The sequence below is a fragment of the Somniosus microcephalus genome, chromosome 6 (assembly GCF_052327205.1).
Source record: "Somniosus microcephalus isolate GS21.2 chromosome 6, FLI_Smic_1.0, whole genome shotgun sequence".
Taxonomy (NCBI): domain Eukaryota; kingdom Metazoa; phylum Chordata; class Chondrichthyes; order Squaliformes; family Somniosidae; genus Somniosus; species Somniosus microcephalus.
Genome location: NC_140992.1, coordinates 92,323,975 through 92,342,571, shown reverse-complemented (window position 1 = coordinate 92,342,571; position 18,597 = coordinate 92,323,975). Strand labels below are relative to the sequence as shown.

The following is an 18,597-nucleotide window of genomic DNA, read 5'->3' as shown; positions in this document are numbered from 1 at the left end:
ATACTCATTCTGTTTCAATCACCAGGAAACAAAAAAATCATGCTTCAAATGAATTAAGAACATAAGAACATACATAAGAAATAGGAGCAGGAGTCAGCCATTTGGCCCTTCGAGCCTGCTCCGCCATTCAATAAGATCATGGCTGATCTCATACCTCATCTTCACTATCCTGAACTATCCCCATATCCCTTGATTCCCTTAATATTCAAAAATCTATCAATCTCTGTCTTGAATATACTTAACGACTGAGCCTCCACAGCCTTCTGCGGTAGAGAACTCCAAAGATTCACCACCCTCTGAGTGAAGAAATTTTTCCTCATCTCAGTCTTAAATGGCCGACCCCTTATTCAGAGACTGTGACCCCTGGTTCTAGACTCCCCAGCCAGGGGAAACATCCTCCCTGCATCTACCCTGTCAAGCCGTGTAAGAATTTTGTATGTTTCAATGAGATCACTGCTCATTCTTCTAAACTCTAGAGAATATAGGCCTAGTCTACTTAATCTGTCCTCATAGGACAATCCTCCCATCCCAGGAACCAATCTGGTGAACCTTCATTGCACTCCCTCTATGGCAAGTATATCCTTCCTTAGGTAGAGACCAAAACTGTACACAATACTCCAGGTGTGGTCTCACCAGGGCCTTATATAATTGCAGTAAGACGTCTTTACTCTTACACTCAAATCGTCTTATAATGAAGGCCAACATACCATTTGCTTTCCTAATTGCTTGCTGTTAAGGGCAACAAGTTCTCTGATGGATGAGGCTCAGGAATATGAAAAATGAACTTAACTGAGTAAACATATCAGGCAAGTTATGAACATTCCAGTATAAGGAGCTTTGAGTCACTGTTCAGAATGGATTTATTGGGGTTCATTAATTAATTTCCAGCAAGTCATGCTTTATATTGAATCATGGTGGAGGACAACAGAACAAAGGACAATAAGCACACCCTGAAGTGAATCATATCTAAAAAGCATTATAATAGTTTTCTAGTGCCACTGCAATAATTGTCTTCTAAAGTCACACAATTGACAATAGCCAATGGTGCATGTACTACCGGTTTCCCTCCCCTTTTAAAAGGTACTGGTTAGCATTAGGTAACCTGTGGAATTCTCTGCCACAGAGGGCGGTGGAGGCCAGTTCATTAAATATATTGAAGAAAGAATTGGATATATTTCTTGAGGCTAAAGGGATCAAGGGATATGGGGAGAAGGCAGGGACAGGGTACTGAATTTGGATGATCAGCCATGATCTCACTGAATGGCGGAGCAGGCTCGAAGGGCCGAATGGCCTACTCCTGCTCCTATCTTCTATGTTTCTATGTTTTTCCAGGGGCACTGACAGATTTGCTGTGCTTTGCCTAAATGGCCTTTCTTCATGTGCCAATGTAGATAGTGGGCAAACTGTGGACAAGTCATGATCTAGCCTCATCTTTACGGTTCACAAATGCACATGTTCCAGCAGAAATTACTGGATACCTATCAAAACTGGGAACCCAAGATGATTCTTCCTTTTCTGAGCCAGGAGCACAATGGTCAAATGTAGGATTCCACCAATTCCTTGACCAAGGTCAGCAAACTCGGTGCAGATCAAGGATCAGGTCCAAGACTCTCCTAATCTCAGTTTCAAACTTGACAACATTTAACAACTGAGCTATTTGAGTAATTCAGTGCACACATTGGGGGGAGTTTTAACCCAGAAAAACAGGTGGGTTGGGGTCAGGTGGGAAGTTAAAGTGTTAAAAATCTGAATCCTAACCCCAACACGCCACCAACCCGCCCACTTCCAGTTTTAATGGAGGCAGGATGGGGGTGGCAAGCAGCCATCCCGCTCCCAGAAGGCGGGTCACCCCATTAAATATTATAATGAGGCTGCCGTGTCTCAGATTTAAACTCCATTTTAAAATTAACTGTAGCTGGTCGGGTTTTGCAGGCCTCATGAAACCCGCCAGCTAAAGTAGTGAGGACTGCTGGATCCAGCGTTTACACTTACCTCCTGGATCCAGCGTCCCTGCCTAACCCACCCCCATGATCGGAAAACCCCGCCCCCCAACGAAGCCACTGATCCCCCTTCCCCCTCCAGGCTTCTGATCCACCCCACATGGCCTTACCCCCCACATGCTCCTCCGGCCCCCCAATGATACCCAGAGCCCCCCTCCCCACCCCTCCTCTGATGCTCACCCTGCCCCGCCCTGCTCCTCCGGCCCTCAGATCAGTCCTCACCTCACCCCCCTCCCCCCCACCCCGACTCCTCCGGCCCCATATCAGCCGCTCTGGTCCCCAATCAGTTCTAACCCCGCCCACCCCCACCCCCCAATCAGGCGCTCTGGCACCTGATCGGTCCCTCCCCCCTGCTCTTCCAGCCCCTGATCGGTCCCGAACCACCCCACCATTCCTCTGGCCCGATTGGTCCTGACCGCCTCCCGCTTCTCTGGCCCACCCCTGACCACTGCGCCCCCCCCACGGCTCCCGCGCGATCCCTCCCTCCCTCCTCTCTGCGGCCTAGTGCCCCAGGCCTGCAGCCAGCCTGCCTCTGAATCTAGCTGGCTGCAGGTGGGAAACAGAGGTTTCCTATGCAAATCAGGCCCTGCCAACCTGTTCTCCTGGGTTTCCCAACCGCTTCCGAGCAACCCCGCTCCCAACCCGCCTCCTGATTAAAATTCAGGCCATTAATATCATAGCACATGTAGTAATATTAAAAATCAATAAAAATTGTATTGTCTTTGTTATCATTACAGCCCAGTCTTGCATCACTTATTTTCTGTCCACGTGATGTAAAGTGAATAAAATGTGAGTGTCCTAATGGTGGCAGACAGTGGGAGCATGGAAAAATTGGCAACAGACTGGAAAATTATGAACTCGAACAATAAAACTCAAAAAGGAGGCAAAAGATTGAATTGTAGTATACTGTAAATACTAATAGATCTCCTGTGGTGAGGCTCACCGAAATTCCTGGGTAACCTTGATCTTTGTGTTTATATTATTCTCTGTCCCCTGTATCTGACTTTTTCTCCCCTGACTTGTCTCACTTTGCCCCCAATGTTTCTTTCTGTCTCTTGATTGGTCAGTCTGATCTTTCCTTATGTCCAGTATTGTTTTTTGTCTCTCTCTGTTTGCCCTGATCTGTAACTCTCTCTTTCTGTGATTTTCTCTACCCTGATATTTTAGCCCTATGGCTGGCTGTCTTTCTTTCATCGATCTCTCATTCCCATATCGGTTTTTAATTTCTGTCTGTATGTGGTATTGGTATTTCTTTCCAGCAATATGTCTGCCCAACATTTCTCTGTCTTACAATTTCTTTTTCTTTTTCTGAGAGATTTTATGGACATTTGCATATTTCCTGATTTTTTAAAAAACCTGTATGTCCTGCCTTTGCTCTGTCTCAGCATTTATATTCTGGAATGTTTTCCTGTACCTGTTTTTGAACAATGACCACTCTCTCGCAGCCTAGTCTATCTCCATCTGCACAGCATTCCAATCTCTTCCATTACGTGTGTGATACATTTGCTGATGTGGAATGAGCAGGCTGGAACAGCCAAAATATAGATGAAATTGCTAGGATGCTGATATTGGGTAGGTGGGAAGGTATAAGAGACTTGGGAGGAGCCTCACAGACAAGAGGGGGCAGTTAAAAAGGGGGGTGTCCCAGAAGCAGTTGCGGGATGGGAGGCTTGAAAATAAGTTTACATGAGCAGTTTTCATTGTAAATGTGGACGTAGGAATTTATAATGGAAAAAATGACACAAATATGTATCAAAAACGTGACAACAGGAAATAAGGTTTTGCAGACACGAAGGGCTGGATTTTGTCAATGGGAAGCTTTTGGAGGCAGGACTGCTGCTTGCCAGCTTTCAATCTCGCCTCCATCAGCTTCTGGCCAACCAGCAGGATTTTCCCCTGATTGACCAGCAGGCTCAGCAGGCCAATTTGGGGGAAGCCAGTGACAGAGCACGTAAACGTCTGATGTGCCATCTGTCAAGATTTCTTGAAAGAAGAAATGTCAGCATTTGACAGCTCTGTGAAGCTGTCAAACACTGACATTCTGTGTAGCTTGATGAGTCCTTGTGTTCAGGACTCATCAAACCTTTCAACTTTGCAGAAATCACCTGGCTTTTGGTTCAGAGGATCCAACAGCCAGTCTGTGAAATCTACAATGAAGATGTCCGGACTCCGGATCCACAGCGGCTGAAGGGTGTAGGCAGAAACAAAGGTAAGTGAACATTTATAACACTTAACACTCACCTTACATAATTACCACTCCACACTTGCACCCATCACTCACCTCTACATCTCACTTTCAGACCCCTCCGACTCCCACAGACCTCCTTCTCGTCTCCTACACCCTGACGGTGTTCTCCGAGGTTGGGAAGCCTGCACTTTGGAGCTAAAAATAGGGATAATCCTATTTTCTGCCTGTTAACAGGCAGTTAATAGGCTTTAATCCCTTTCCCGCCTCGAGGAGACAGGACCCGGGGCAGGACAGCTTCCCGTCTCCTGGCAAGAGGGCACAGAGGCAGGTTGGGGGCAGGTTTGCCACCTGCCCCCAAATCCTGCACCTTTCCCGGCAGTCCCGCCTCCATACCCGCCTCCTCGGTGCTGGCAAAATCCAGTCTGAAGTGTGTATAGATGCTAGATTTTAATATTATAGACTGATATGAACTAAAATGCATCTGGTAGACTGTTTATTGTGTCATCTAAATTTCTTGAAGGCATTACTGCCTTTAACAGAGTCCTACTGCCTGTTATGCTTTGCGTGATGTATGGAGTACTATTGTTACCCAGCAGTAGACAATGCAACAGATATATTGTTTTTAATTAAACATTTTCTTCCTGTTAGAAGACAATGGCCTAGAAATTCGATCGAGCGAAAAACAGGTGCTGCAGGATCCAACATGGCGTGTGCAGGCTCAGTTCGCAACAAAAATGTGCTGCTCGTCATATTGGTTAGGACCCTCAGTAGGCAACTATGGTGCCTGCCTGAAGCTGGAAGCTGGTGTTATGTAAATCGGGGGCCAACGCCCATTTCAGGTCTCTTTGCATAATTCGTTGGCAACTGACTGCAGCATACACAGTGCAGGCTCCAGTCAATTTTCTCAAACTCACAGCAGCCATACCAGCAGTCCTTAAAGGGACCACTGGAGGCTGCCACCCAAAAGATAAGCTAAAGGTTTTTTGCTTACCTGAATGTGGAGCCAGGAGCAGCAGGATTGTTCCTTCCGGCTCCACACTGAAACTGAGGGCTGATAACAGCCCGCATGCACTCGTCTCCCAGACCCAGACTTACCTTATGCCCTCAGCCAGCGTCCCAGCCGGCCAATCTTTCTCCTCTCCCCACTCCGCAACTGGCGAACTGCCTTTTGGACCACGACTGACAGCTGTAGTTCGCTGGTAACATACAAATGTGTCCAGTGGACCCATTTGCAGTGGTATTGCCATCAACCTCTTTAGGCAAGTGTAGCGTATGCTGCACATGGGCCATGGCCCAATTCAGGTGCAAACCAATTTCCAGGCAACAATATACAGACTGCATCACAAACCTAAATGGTGACTGTTATGAAAAGAATTAATATCACAAAAGAAAAACTTTGATCTTGTAAATTTACATTTATTTGTCAATGATTTTATTTGTGCACAAGATGAAGAATGTCAGTGCTGAGTAATGGAATATTTTACCCATTTTTGTCACTATCCAGATCAGGTGCCTCACAGGTCAGATGGAGATTAAAGCTCTCTCTCTGCCCCAGCAACATGCTTTGTGACCAAACTCAGAAAAGGGCTCATATTATACTTGTGAGATTGCCAATTTATTGGCAAAATCTTTTAAGTAATAGGGATTTTTGTGCTGTGGGCTCACAATCTGTTGAGACTGATTAAATTCATTTGAATTAGGACTATTACAAGTGGGAGACTTTCATTTGATCATTGTGAGGTGTGTTCAAATACAAATTCCAGAGGTGACTGTACAGTGTGCTAACAAATCTTGCCACCTAATCCCCTTTAGTCTGTATTTTTATTAAAATATTGAGTCCATCATACTTCAGACTTCAAAGTATCACACTTTATTAATAATGCAAAACTTTTTTTAAAAACAAGAACGTTACTAATTTCCTGTTGATTTTTCTGGCCTTGGCGAGGAGTCAGGGGTTTACAACCAGCTCCATTCTACAGAGAAACAATCACCTTCCTCAGAATGTGCCCAAGAGGAATTAGTTTCGAACTGACCTTCGGAGGTCCCTACATACAGCAATTAAACCTTGAAGCCTTAAAAGGGACAGAATAATACATTGTACGTTAGCAGCAGAATAATACATTGTACGTTATTATTGTATATTGCTTTTGTCCTTATAAAATAGCACATCCTCTAATTTTGCAGTGAGTAATGCCACAGGAGACTTGCTGTATTAAGAGATTCTGAGAATGTTTTTACAGGCATATCAGACCCTTAGGTTTCACATTTATGATTTATGTTCAAAAAGTACACAGGCTGTTCTTTTAATTCATGAATTCCAGTTTGGCAGCCTTCTAATGCTGCCAAAACATAGCAATGAGGCTGAAGAGCTATATTATCGAGGTCTGCTTCAGTACAACAAACAGAAGCACAACATGGATGAATATTGAACTACTTTGCACAAAAAAAGCTGAACATTCACCCATTTTGCATTTTAGTGACTCTTGCAGAGAAGGAAATAATAATGATCCAGATATTAAATCTCTGAGTTCTGTAAAGTCTGAGGACAGTAAAATTATTTCCTTGGAAAAAGGCCAGATGAGACCTGGAGGATAAGATTTTAAGATAAGGAAACCAAAAACTAACATAAAATTTTAGTCACTTCTTCAAACTTAAGGTTCTCAACTTGTGTAGTTGCCAACTAGTGCAGCAAATGTTGCCTCAGTTGAAGCCTACAAAAAAAAAGCGATGATTTTACAAATTAAAATTGAGAGATGGAAGATTGTGGGCAGCATGCTATGGCCCCACAATTTGCGGCCCCAAAGGGTCCGTTAGGGCCCTGCAAGTTCTGGGTTTTCACGCAAGTAATGTCTGCTTTTACCAGCATAAGAGTTTCAAAAAACATTAAAATATTTTTTTTTCAATCATTTGTACATTAAAAAACCTGTGCAATTAGGTAAGTTTATTTTTAGCCCCTTTAAAACATTTAAATGTATTTTTCAAAAAATTAAATTTTTGTTTTAAATATTTAATTAAATGGCATTTTAATTAATTTAAAATATGAAAGTTTTTTTTATTTATTTGATGTGTACATGTATTTTTTGGGTTATTCCCATTCATGCTTATGGGGTTTCCGTACATATGGAATCCCCATAAGCATGAATGGGGATTCCCTTCTTTCATTCATTGGGCCGGCCCATGTGGTCCCAGGGGCACCCCTGGGGTACATGGGCCTCTACCCACGGGTACCCGGAGAGGCCCAGGACCGTGAATCTCCATACCTCCCAGACCACCAGGTACGCATGCATTTTATTTGTGGATCGGAGACATTTCCCCGTGGGAAGCCTCCGACCGCAAATTCAGGGCCATATATGAATTCCCAAATATGCATGACCACTGGGACAAGGCTTCCCACCACAAGCACATGTTTAAAAAAACTGGCCAATAAGGGTTGGAGGGTAAATGTAGTGGCTAGTGTGGTACTGAGACAAAAAGATCACAAGACTCACTTCAATTCTCAGTCCATGTTGAGTTAGCTGATGTCAGCTGATATAACGAAAGGCGGCTTATAATTGGAGAATGGATCACCCAAGGTCCCTGCTCTTAATTGCTTTAAAGTAGCCCCAGCTCAAAACTGCACATTTGAATGTTGGATTAGGACAGGATTGGACTCAGCACTAATGCCTCCACAGTCAAATTTGCTGTTGATACTCCACTATCTAGGCTCAACACAACAAATGGAACTTGGACAAGATATTGAGAGCTGCTGGTGCCTGTGGAATTGCACACTAGGAAGAGTCATTTCCTTTGGGAGACGAGAGGAGAAAATTACACGAAAAACAAACATACAATTTGCAACAGGAAGTGGAGGGTAGGGACTCATAATCAAGATAAATAAAATTGCAAATGCCCTGACCGGCTTTGTCAAATATAGCGGAGTGAACTGAATGGCTGTTTCTTTCTCCTACATCTTACAATCATATAATTCTTACTCACTTAGAAGCAATTACTATCTCTGCTGGAGTTGCTTCTAAAATGTAACTGGAAATCACAGCATATTAAACTCCCCATAGCATAAATAATTCTCGGCCTTTTGGTGATTAGAAACAGCAAGGTACTGTTTTTGTTCTCCTGTTAGTTTCAGTGATGACATTAATTGGCTCCCAGTGCATGCATGCATGTGTCAGATCAAATCAATACCAAACTGTAAATAACTAGGTGATAGTAAATAATATTAAAAACTACAAAGTAATTAAGTTTACTTTAGCAATAGCCTAGGAACTATTGTTGGCATAAAGCTTTACACCAACAGCAAATTAGTGATGAGAGCAATGTCAGACGTGAAGCACAATGCTCACTTACTGTACATTTCCTTACGCTAAATTGTGGAAAGGCACAGAGTACGAATGCACTTATGTAGCACATTACGACAATTAAAGGGTCAGATTGAATACTTAAGGGAGTCTCACCAAATGTATTGTTGGTGCATTAATCTTGCTTAGCTAGAACAGGTGCTGAGGGAGAAGCTGCACTGAGAAAACTAGAGTCTTCATTTTAAAGGATAGTGGATTTAAATTTTTAGCCACTATAGGGACTACACTTAGTGCTCCACTAGTACTGAATTTTGCAGAGGAGGGCAGAACAAGAAAGAACAGTAATGCTCATGGCCGACACATGTGCCACCTGACATCAAGTGAAAATGCCAATGAGGAATTTGCAGGAAGTAATCTCTCTATGCTACGCACTTATTCCAGATACCTATCCAGGAGTGGTACATCTACATAATTTCTGAAAGAGGCAAAGCACTTCTGCCAAGTAATTATGTGCAATCTGCCTTTACACTGTCACACTCAGTTCTTCATTTCCGTCTATTGTCATCTTATGCTGGGCTCCTGCTATATTGACAAATAAATACTCAGCACAATGGTGCAGCTCATTCACTTCCTTCATTACGTGCTTTCAGAATGTTGGCAGCTTGAGCTGATGCTACCCCTTGGTGCTTGTGTTTTGTTTCAGATGTGTGCCACCTAATCTATCAATCCTTCTAAGTGATTCTTATGTGGGAGGAGTAAACGCTGGCTGCAGTTTCATGGTTAACCTGCTAGTATGCTGGTGGTCCTATGCCTCCTTGAGCTGTGCACTCTGAGGGCGTGCATGTGTCAGCAATATTGTGACTGTGGTGGCTGATTGGTGTTGCCTGTTTTAGCTACCTCCTCTCATGCCTGTTGCAGCAGGTACTTCTGGGATGGTGGCCAACAGTCTCATATATTGTGTGCCTTCTCTCCTTGAAACTTTAATACAAGTCACAATGAATTTTTCTGTTTGCTTCTTGAAGAAATAAAGTTAACGGCATCACATTAAGTGGTGTCTCATTTCCTACTTTTCTAATTTGAATAATATTTCCACTGACTAGGTTAACTGAGCTATTATTAGAATGCTCTTGGGCCTCCCATGGCAATGCTCATGGTAAGTTAGTTAATACATTGTTTTATAAAGGGTAGCAGAATTATACCATGTAAGGCACAATGCATTCATTCTACTGCCAATATGGAGCCATGGCCGTTTCAAGCAACACAGTGTAATTGCTGTCAGGTAAATACAGGTGAAGTCAGCCAAACATTAACTGCAGGTTGGAAAGTGGTAAATTTCAGGTTCCAGGCCAATGGCTGGCTTTCTTATTTATTTAAAAGTAGATTGTTTTGAAACTGTAATAAAGTCTGATTTCTGGAGTGTGACTGGTGCACACATAATATGATTAATAGGTGCATAATTATTCATTTAAAGGAATATTTGAAATATACTGTATCTTATCAATAAACATCATGTGACAACTTGTTATTTTCTCAAAATGTTCCGCTGTACTTACCACGTACTTACATAGGTATGTAGAGAGAAATACGTTTCATCCTTCACCTCGCCACAGTTTAGTTGGTAAATGTACATAGTGTGGTGTGGCAACAAGTCTCACCAACAAGAAGGACCCATGTTCAATTATTGGCCTGTGCCAAGTTGGTTGACCTCAACCAGAGCAGCAGGTGGGCCACTACGATTGGTGCCAGAATGCTTGGCCCACAGAGGGAAAAATGGGCCACAGTTCACAATCCAGATTACTGTCCAGCAATCCCTGCTGGAACATGTGCATGTTGAGCGGGGCCTGAATCAGATGCCGTTATGATCCTCTCCACAGTTGCCACCAATCACCATCTAGAAACACGCATGAAGTATGACCACTTGGGTGAAGTGCATAAGGGCCACCAGTGCCCATGGGATTATTGGGGGGGGGGGGGGACTTTCAAGAATCACATTCTTGGTACAGAAATAGAATTCAAAGGTAACGTTCAATTATGTGCAGATATAAAAAATAATGTATCTAATATTCTAAAAGGACTGGGCCCTAATTGCAAAGTTTAGTTAGGTGCACCTTAATTTTATATTCAGAAAAAAAATACACAATTTTATTTTAAATGATTACAATTAATTTCCCTTTTAAATATTCATCGGTTTCGGGTAAAATTACAAGAAACCATCAGAATGTTTCCATTAAAAGTGGTTGTGTTTAATAGATAAACATGTGAGAAAGGTAACCCAAAGTCAATTTGGTACCAAAACAAGTCACTCTTGAGTAAAATATTGGTGTCTGTTAGCCTAATGCTGAGCAGTAAAGACCCCTCACTTATGCAAACAACGATCTCGGATAGATATGTACCTGATAGGGGCGTAGATTTAAGAATACACTAACATTTGAATCAAATGCTTTAATCACACATATTAGCTAAATCTGATTCTATTAATAGCGCCATTTTGTTATAAACATCTGTCACACAATTTCCATATTTAGTTTGTGGGGAGCGAGCTCTCCCATAGGGACCACGCTATTTATTTCCCGAAGTTAAGCTCAATTCCTTTGGGATTCAATGCACGGTTAAAGCGTTCCAGCTTTAAGCTTCACCCATCGCAACCCAATTTCTGCTTTCTTTCCAGTCCGAAAGTGGGGAGGGATCAGTTTCTGGGCACGTCCTCTGAGTGTGTGCAGATAATACGGCGCCCTGCCAGGCTGCACGGGGTGTCAGTGACACCAGATATTAAACATTCATCCTGCCGATGCCGTGTGTGTGATGCAGCCACATTCAGAAGTAAATGAAAAGCAGCATTCAGCTCGGCTGCCTGGTGCTGAAAGAGCGCCTCATCTCGGAACTATTTTTACTTTGCTTCGCCCCGGAAACGTGTTGCTTTTTTTATCTCTCGCTCTCTCTGACTTTCACCAGGGAGAGGGGTCTCAGCATCATCACAACTTGTCTGCAACACACATCCAACAGCTCTTCATTCCCTGAAACACAATCTTCCAGAAGCTGGGCAACTGAGTCGAAACTGACCTGGAAACTGCAGACACCGCTTCACTCCTGCAGCCCTGTCTTTCAGCACTAATGCAACAGGACAGCAGCTTCTTCACCTGGAAACTACATGATCACCCAATCTATACATTGCACAGGACAGCAAGTCAGGCGGAGATCAATATCTGTCCCAGTGTTATAGTGTTGGCTGACTGCCAGCCCCCCTCCCCCTCTCTCTATCTCTTTCTTGGTCTCCTGCTGATTGTACTTACATTTTGGTTTTTTTTCTTTCTCTCTCGAGTTTCCGGATATTCAACAGGATTCTCCCGACTGCTCCGTCCCTCAGCTCGCAACAAAGATGGCTTTTCAACAGCCGCCTGACGTCAGTGATCCGGGTAGTTCGGCTCCTGGCGGCGGAGCCAAAAATAAAACGCAGATGCAGAGTCAAATAGTCATTCCGAGACAAATAGAGACTGAGAGAGACAGATAAAGAGACTCAGAGAGAGAGAGAGACAGATAAAGAGACTCAGAGAGAGAGAGGCAGATAAAGAGACTCAGAGAGAGAGAGAGGCAAAGAGACAGAGAGAGAGAGAGAGAGAGAGGCAGATAAAGAGACTCAGAGAGAGAGAGAGAGAGGCAGATAAAGAGACTCAGAGAGAGAGAGAGGCAAAGAGACAGAGAGAGAGAGAGAGAGAGGCAGATAAAGAGACTCAGAGAGAGGCAGATAAAGAGACTCAGAGAGAGAGAGAGGCAAAGAGACTCAGAGAGAGAGAGAGAGAGAGGCAGATAAAGAGACTCAGAGAGAGAGAGAGAGAGGCAGATAAAGAGACTCAGAGAGAGAGGCAGATAAAGAGACTCAGAGAGAGAGAGAGACAGAGAGAGAGAGAGGCAGATAAAGAGACAGAGAGAGAGAGAGAGACAGATAAAGAGACTCAGAGAGACAGAGAGAGAGAGAGGCAAAGAGAGAGAGAGAGAGAGAGAGAGAGAGAGAGAGGCAGATAAAGAGACTCAGAGAGACAGAGAGAGAGAGAGGCAAAGAGAGAGAGAGAGAGAGAGAGAGAGAGGCAGATAAAGAGACTCAGAGAGAGAGAGGGAGGGAGGCAAAGAGACTCAGAAAGAGTGAATCAAATAGAGACTCAGAGAGAGAGTCAAATAAAGAGTCTCAGAGACAAATAGAGACTAAGAGTCAAATAAAGAGTTTCTGAGACAAATAGAGGCTAAGGACTAGAAATTCAGTTGTTTGCGCCAGCCGCTAGTGCCTTAGGAGGAGAAGTGGGGTGCTAAGCGGCTAGCGCCCGGGCACAGCGCGATCTGCACCTCTCGTGAACTTCAGTTAAGATTTAGCGGCGGCGCAAAACCTTTGCGCGCACTCAGCTGCGCGCGCAGATCCTGACATCATTTCATGGTGCAGCGCCCTTTGTGCGACCCAAACCGGAAATTCTGTGGCGCCGGCCTATTGTGCGCCTGGCGCCCCTAGCGACTGGTAGAGGGGAACGGTTCCCAGTCGCTGCGGGGCGCTAATTAAAGGGGACTCCTCCTGCAGTATAAATGGCAGCCATTTTGCACCACTCCTTCTTTGTGAGAGGCGGATCTTTGGAGAGAGACAAAGGTAGAGAGCTTTCTGGTTTGGCTCAACACTCGCACAGGTACTTGTGGCTTCTGGCCACAGCTTTGCACTTGTCTTTAACTTCAGAGTCATAGCATTGATTGGAAACATATAATGGGGGCTGCAATGGGTGGAAACGTTGGGCTTCTCCATTGCATTCAAAGGGCTCAGAGACGCCGTGAGAGAGTGCTAGTCATGGCCAGACAGAGAAGGGGCAACAGGCGTCGGCAAAGGAGGCCTTACCCACCCAGGGTATACCACCAGCAGTTCTCATATCTGAACATGTCTGAGGAGCAGTGTGTTCAGAGGCTGCGATTCAGAAGGGCGGTGGTCACTGAGATCTGCCAACTGCTTCGCGGAGATCTGCAGCCACAGCTGAGGAGCAGGACGTCTCTGTCGGTGGCAGTGAAGGTGACGGTGGCTCTCAACTTCTATGCCACCGGCTCCTTCCAATCCGCTACTGGGGACATTTCCAACATCTCCCAGTTTGCGGTACATTGCTGCATCCGCCAGGTGACCAATGCCCTTTTCAGAAGGAGACGTCGGTTTATCTCCTTCCCCATGACCGTTGACAAGCAGCAACAGCGTGCAATGGGCTTTGCAGCATTAGCGGGCTTCCCCATGGTGCAGGGCGCCATTGACTGCACGCATGTGGCTTTGCGGGCACCTCTAGAGAATGCCGAGGATTACTGCAACCGGAAGGGCTACCATTCGCTCAACCTGCAGTTGGTGTGTGACCACAGGCAGCTCATCCTAGCTGTCAATGCCCGCTTTCCAGGCAGCAGCCACGATGCCTTCATCCTGCGCCAGACTTCTGTGGCAGACATGTTCGAGGCCCAGCCTCACCCACGAGGATGGCTTCTCGGGGACAAAGGCTATCCTTTGTGCACCTGGCTGATGACCCCGCTCCGTGCGCCCAGCACCCCTGCTGAAGAGCGATACAATGACAGCCATCAAGCAACCAGGAACATCATTGAGCAAACAATCGGCGTGCTGAAGCAACGGTTCCGCTGTCTGGATCGTTCCGGGGGAGCCCTACAGTACTCGCCTGAGCGAGTCTCCCATTTCGTTGTCGTGTGCTGCATGCTGCACAACCTGGCTATCCGCAGAACTCAGCCACTACCAGCAGACATTGGAGGGCCACCAGAGGAGGAGGAGGACCAGCACAGGAGGGAGGCAGAAAGTGCAAGGGCCGCCCGTCGGTGGCTTATTGCAAGTCGGTTCTAGGCCCCCTCTCAGGGAATGGCTTGTGCCAATGGCAGAAGATGAATGTAGCCACTCCACAAGCCCTCAGCCGAGCAGGGCAACCAGGACTTCCAAAAGAAAGCATGGACAGTGCGATTTAAGAAAATTTTTCACTGATACCTCTGTGCCCTTCCCACATGACAAACTAATGGAGAGAAACCCCCCCCAAAAACACAAATACACCAGTCTCGGCCTTTACAAGTAAAACAAATATACCAGTCTCGGCCTTTAAATATGAAACAAATACACCAGTCTCAGCCTTTAAATATGCAACAAATATACCAGTCTCGGCTTTTATAAGTAAAACAAAACATTTGGCCACACCTTCTACTTTTTCCCCTGCGAGGGTGATCCGTTTCGCTTCCGTGACTGGCCCCTACCCGCCCTGCAGCTCCTCCTCAATGGGACCCCAGTGGCTGCAGCAAGGCTGGGGGAAGGCTGCTGAGGGTCAGATGGTGAGACGGCAGATGCCCTTGGGGGTCGGCCTGGACCAGCTCTGGGCCTGGAGGGGCCGGCTGCTGACTGCTCCAACTCTGCTTGGGCGGCAGCAGTCTGTCCAACAGCTGGTGGCAGCTGCAATGGAGGAGTGACAGTGTTGGCTGCAGGAATGCTGCCAACCTGACAGATCACAGGCACTCCCTGGTCGGCTGATACATTGGCACGCGCACGGGCCAGCACTGCAGCATGCGCAGCAATCTGCTGAGGCACAGACTGCTGGGCTGCTGCGGCACAGCGAGTGCCCCGACGATGCCTGGCCGATCCAGTGAGTGTGGCAGCAGTTAGTGCCCGTGTGGCCCTGGTCTGTGTCTGCATGACAGTAGCCAGTGAATGCACGGCACGACTGAGCATTTGGCTAGAAGCCGCCTGTGAAGCAGCGAAGTCCTGCTGACTCCTAGCCTGTGCTGCACTGAATTGTTGCAGACTCCTGGCCTGTGCTGCACTGAATTGTTGCAGACTCCTGGCCTGTGCTGCCGCGACGTCCTGCAGACTCCTGGCCTGTGCTGCCCCAAATTCCTGCACACTCCTTGCCAGTGACTCTATGGAGTCAGGCATCCTTGCCACTGCAGCCATGAGCTCAGTGTGCCTGCGCTCAGCCTGGGCGCCCATTTCCGCTAGGAACCGCACCTCCTCTGCGCTCACCGTAGCAGGACTGGAGGCCGCACTCACCCTCCGGGGAGAAGACCGCCGAGCTTCCCCACCCCTCCCGCGTTGCTGCAGCCCGCTGGTCCCCGGAGCTTCACTATCCTCCGACCCTTACCCCCTGCTCCCCTCCAGGGAAGACGTGTCACCATCATGGCCATGGGCTGCCTCGGCTGAGGGTGTCCCTGATGGGCTGGCTTCTTCTTCCTCCTCCTCTATGTCTGACTCGGACACAGTGCCAGCTTGAGGGGCCGCCTCCTCACCTGGCGAGTCACCATCTGAAAGCAGGGAGGCACAAGAGTTGCTTTAGAGTGAGGACAGGGTGGCAGGGAGGGAGGCATGAGTGCTGCTGTGCACTGCATTGGTTCGATAGTGGCAAAGGATGCTGGTGTGAGGCGCAAGTGGAAAGGGAGAGGTCAAAAAGGTGATGACCTTACCATTGGTGCCCAGAACAGGGTCAGCATCTCCAGTGGCGACGGGGCCACTCAGCCGGCCTGCCATGATCCGCTCCACTCGCTGCTCGAGGTCGCTCAGCTGTTTCAGGTCAGGACGGCCTCCCCCGGTCTGTCGCTGCTGTCTTCTGTTATGTGCCAGCTTGGCCTGCAAGAGAAAGGACCACCTCTAAGTACAGTGTCAAGCCCTGATCTTGCTCGCACTGCCTCCCATGTTCGATTAGCCCTGACAGTGTCAAGCCCTGATCTTGCCCGCACTGCCTCCCATGTTCGATTAGCCCTGACAGTGTCTAAAGTCCTGATCTTGCCCGCACTGCCTCCCATGGTCGAATAGCCCTGACAGTGACTAAAGTCCTGATTGCACAAGTGCTTTTCATGACAGTCCCATAGCTGCTGGATGAGGGCTGGCCATTAGGGCTTTCAGACCTGTTTGGCCATAAAGTGAGGTGCACATGCAGGGATGAGGAGGATACTGGAAAGGGTACTCACCCTGACAACCCGAGTGAGGTCGTTGAATTTTTTCCGGCACTGGGTTGGTGTCCTGCCAACCATGCTATTGGACGTGACCCGGTTTGCCACATCCCTCCATGCTTGCCAATATTCGGCGGGCAGCAGCCTCCTGCCACCCTCAGGGAAGAGGATATGGCACCTGCGGTCCACTGCGCCAACCAGCAGCCTCAGGTCACCCTCGCCGAAGCGCTGCGCTCTCTCCCTGGCCTTCTCCATTCTCCTGGGCGTGGAGCTGTTCCAGAAGCAGTGTTCAGGCCTTGCCTTAGGGCTGCAGTGTGCAGGGCGTGGCAGCCAAGCAATTCCACCCTCCCCCTTTAAGTGCTGACCGGCGCCTGACTGTCTGCCCTCAATGAGCAACTCGCCGCACCTGCGCTGCACCCGCCTTCGGTGTTTGCGCCCCGGTTCGCCGGCTTAGCGCCTAATGATAGTTATGCATCGCCTGCTTTAGCGCAGCAGAAACCTCTTGGGGCGATGCAACTGAATATCGGCGAAGGTGGCGCTAAGTTGCGCCGGGCGCAAAAGTTAGCGAACGCCATGCTGTAGCGCAACAAACGTGGCGATACTGAATTTCTAGGCCTAAGGCCTAGAAATTCGGTTTAGCCGCGTTTGGGGCGCTAGTCCTGGCGATGCGCAAAGTTTAGCGCCAGGCGCAATTCAGCGCCACCTAGCGCAATATTGGGTTGCAGCGCCCCTAAAGGTGATTGCGGCGCTAAATCAGGTGCTGCACGCTACTCTTAAGGCGCTAACCCGGCGGCGCAACCCAATTTCGCGGCAGCGGGGCGCAGCGAGGGTGCTGTCAATAATCACTTTCCCTGAGACACACTGGCGCCGGCCAGCTCTTAAAGGGGCAGGTCAATTGGCATCACCAGACACACTCACTGCCTCGTAGGCCTTCAAAGTGGTGGGAGCCTACCTGTGGCGCGCCAGCCTAGCAAGACATGGAAAGGGTGAGGCAGAGGGAGGAATGCCTCAGTGATGGGGCATTGGATGCTTTGGTTGGCGCAGTGGAATCAAGGCCAAGGAAGATGGTCGGAATGTGGTTTATGTTTTGGACAGTCTCCCAGGTGTGAGAGCCAATTATGTGTCAGTGTATTAGTTTTGCTTTCTGTTGCCATAGCTTTCTCATGTTTGAAGGAACCACATTTTGTGTAATGAAACACTTTCTTCATTTACAATGGCCATGCCTGCTATTTACATGCATCTTGCCCTTCACAGGCTTGGGGGTATCAGACCGGTTCCATTCCTGGTCTTGGAATGGCAGCAAGCATTCCGAGAGAGGGGCCTAGAAGCTACTTCTGATCAGCCTCTGATGCGCAGCCTGAGAAGAGCCGCTCGCGTAGAAGTTCAGGCCAGCAGGCATCTTCTCAGCCACCGACAGAGATGTCCTGCACCTTATCTGAGGCTGCAGATCTGGCTGAAGCAGTTGGCACAGCTCAGTCACCACCTCCTTTCTAAATCACAGCCTTCTGACACACTGCTCCGCCAGCATGTTCATGTCGGAAAACTGCTGTCAGAAAACCCTGTCAGCGTAAGGTCTGCTGTGGCGACGTCTGTTGGCCCTCCTCCGTCTGGCCATGCCCGCCCCCCTTCTCCCAGCGTCTCAGTGCCCTTTCCAGATGATTCAGCAGCAGGACGTTCCCCTCCAATGCAGCCCCCATAATAAGTGCCCACAGGAAGGTTCCCCATTGTCAAGGCTCACCAACAGCAAGGTGATGGTCAGAAGGCTGAAGGTCGTCTGCCTGCGCTGGCTCAGTGGTCAAATGGCTCTCAGTGTGCAGCTCAGCAACTCTTTGTAGCTCTCGAGGAAGTTGTGCACCAAAAATGGCTGCCGCTTTTAAACCACACCAGTCCCCTTTAAATAACGCTCCTCCAGCCCGAGAGCGACTTGGTAAGGTCCAGGTTGTGGTGTATGTAACCTGTACCACCTTAAGAGAACTACCTTAAGAAGATGGACTACTTTCTCTTGCTACTGTATATTGTAGTACCGGTGGTGACCACACCGATATATAAGCTCTGTGTAGTAATTTGTAAAGCAGTTCAGCCCTGACCTTCAAGTAGTAAAGACCTGTTTAAGTTTTTCCTGTTGTCTGTGTCCAGTTATTTAAAATAAGTATATCTGGAACACACAGACTCAACAGTGGCGACG

At 47.5% G+C, this 18,597-nt stretch overlaps 1 protein-coding gene across 2 annotated transcripts in view; it reads right to left on the bottom strand.

Moving 5' to 3' along the window:
- The window catches only part of LOC147115881 (vesicle-associated membrane protein 3-like), a 179,393-nt gene extending 167,394 nt beyond the window's left edge, over nt 1-11,999 (bottom strand). The window contains exon 1 of one of the 2 annotated variants that reach the window (XM_085990523.1): nt 11,771-11,999. In XM_085990523.1, coding sequence (XP_085846649.1) covers nt 11,771-11,772 — 2 coding nt within the window. In that variant the 5' untranslated portion in view covers nt 11,773-11,999. The remainder of the gene's footprint in view (nt 1-11,770) is intronic. The other variant, XM_085990524.1, reaches the window with a different exon arrangement.
- Nucleotides 12,000-18,597: the final 6,598 nt, after the last annotated feature.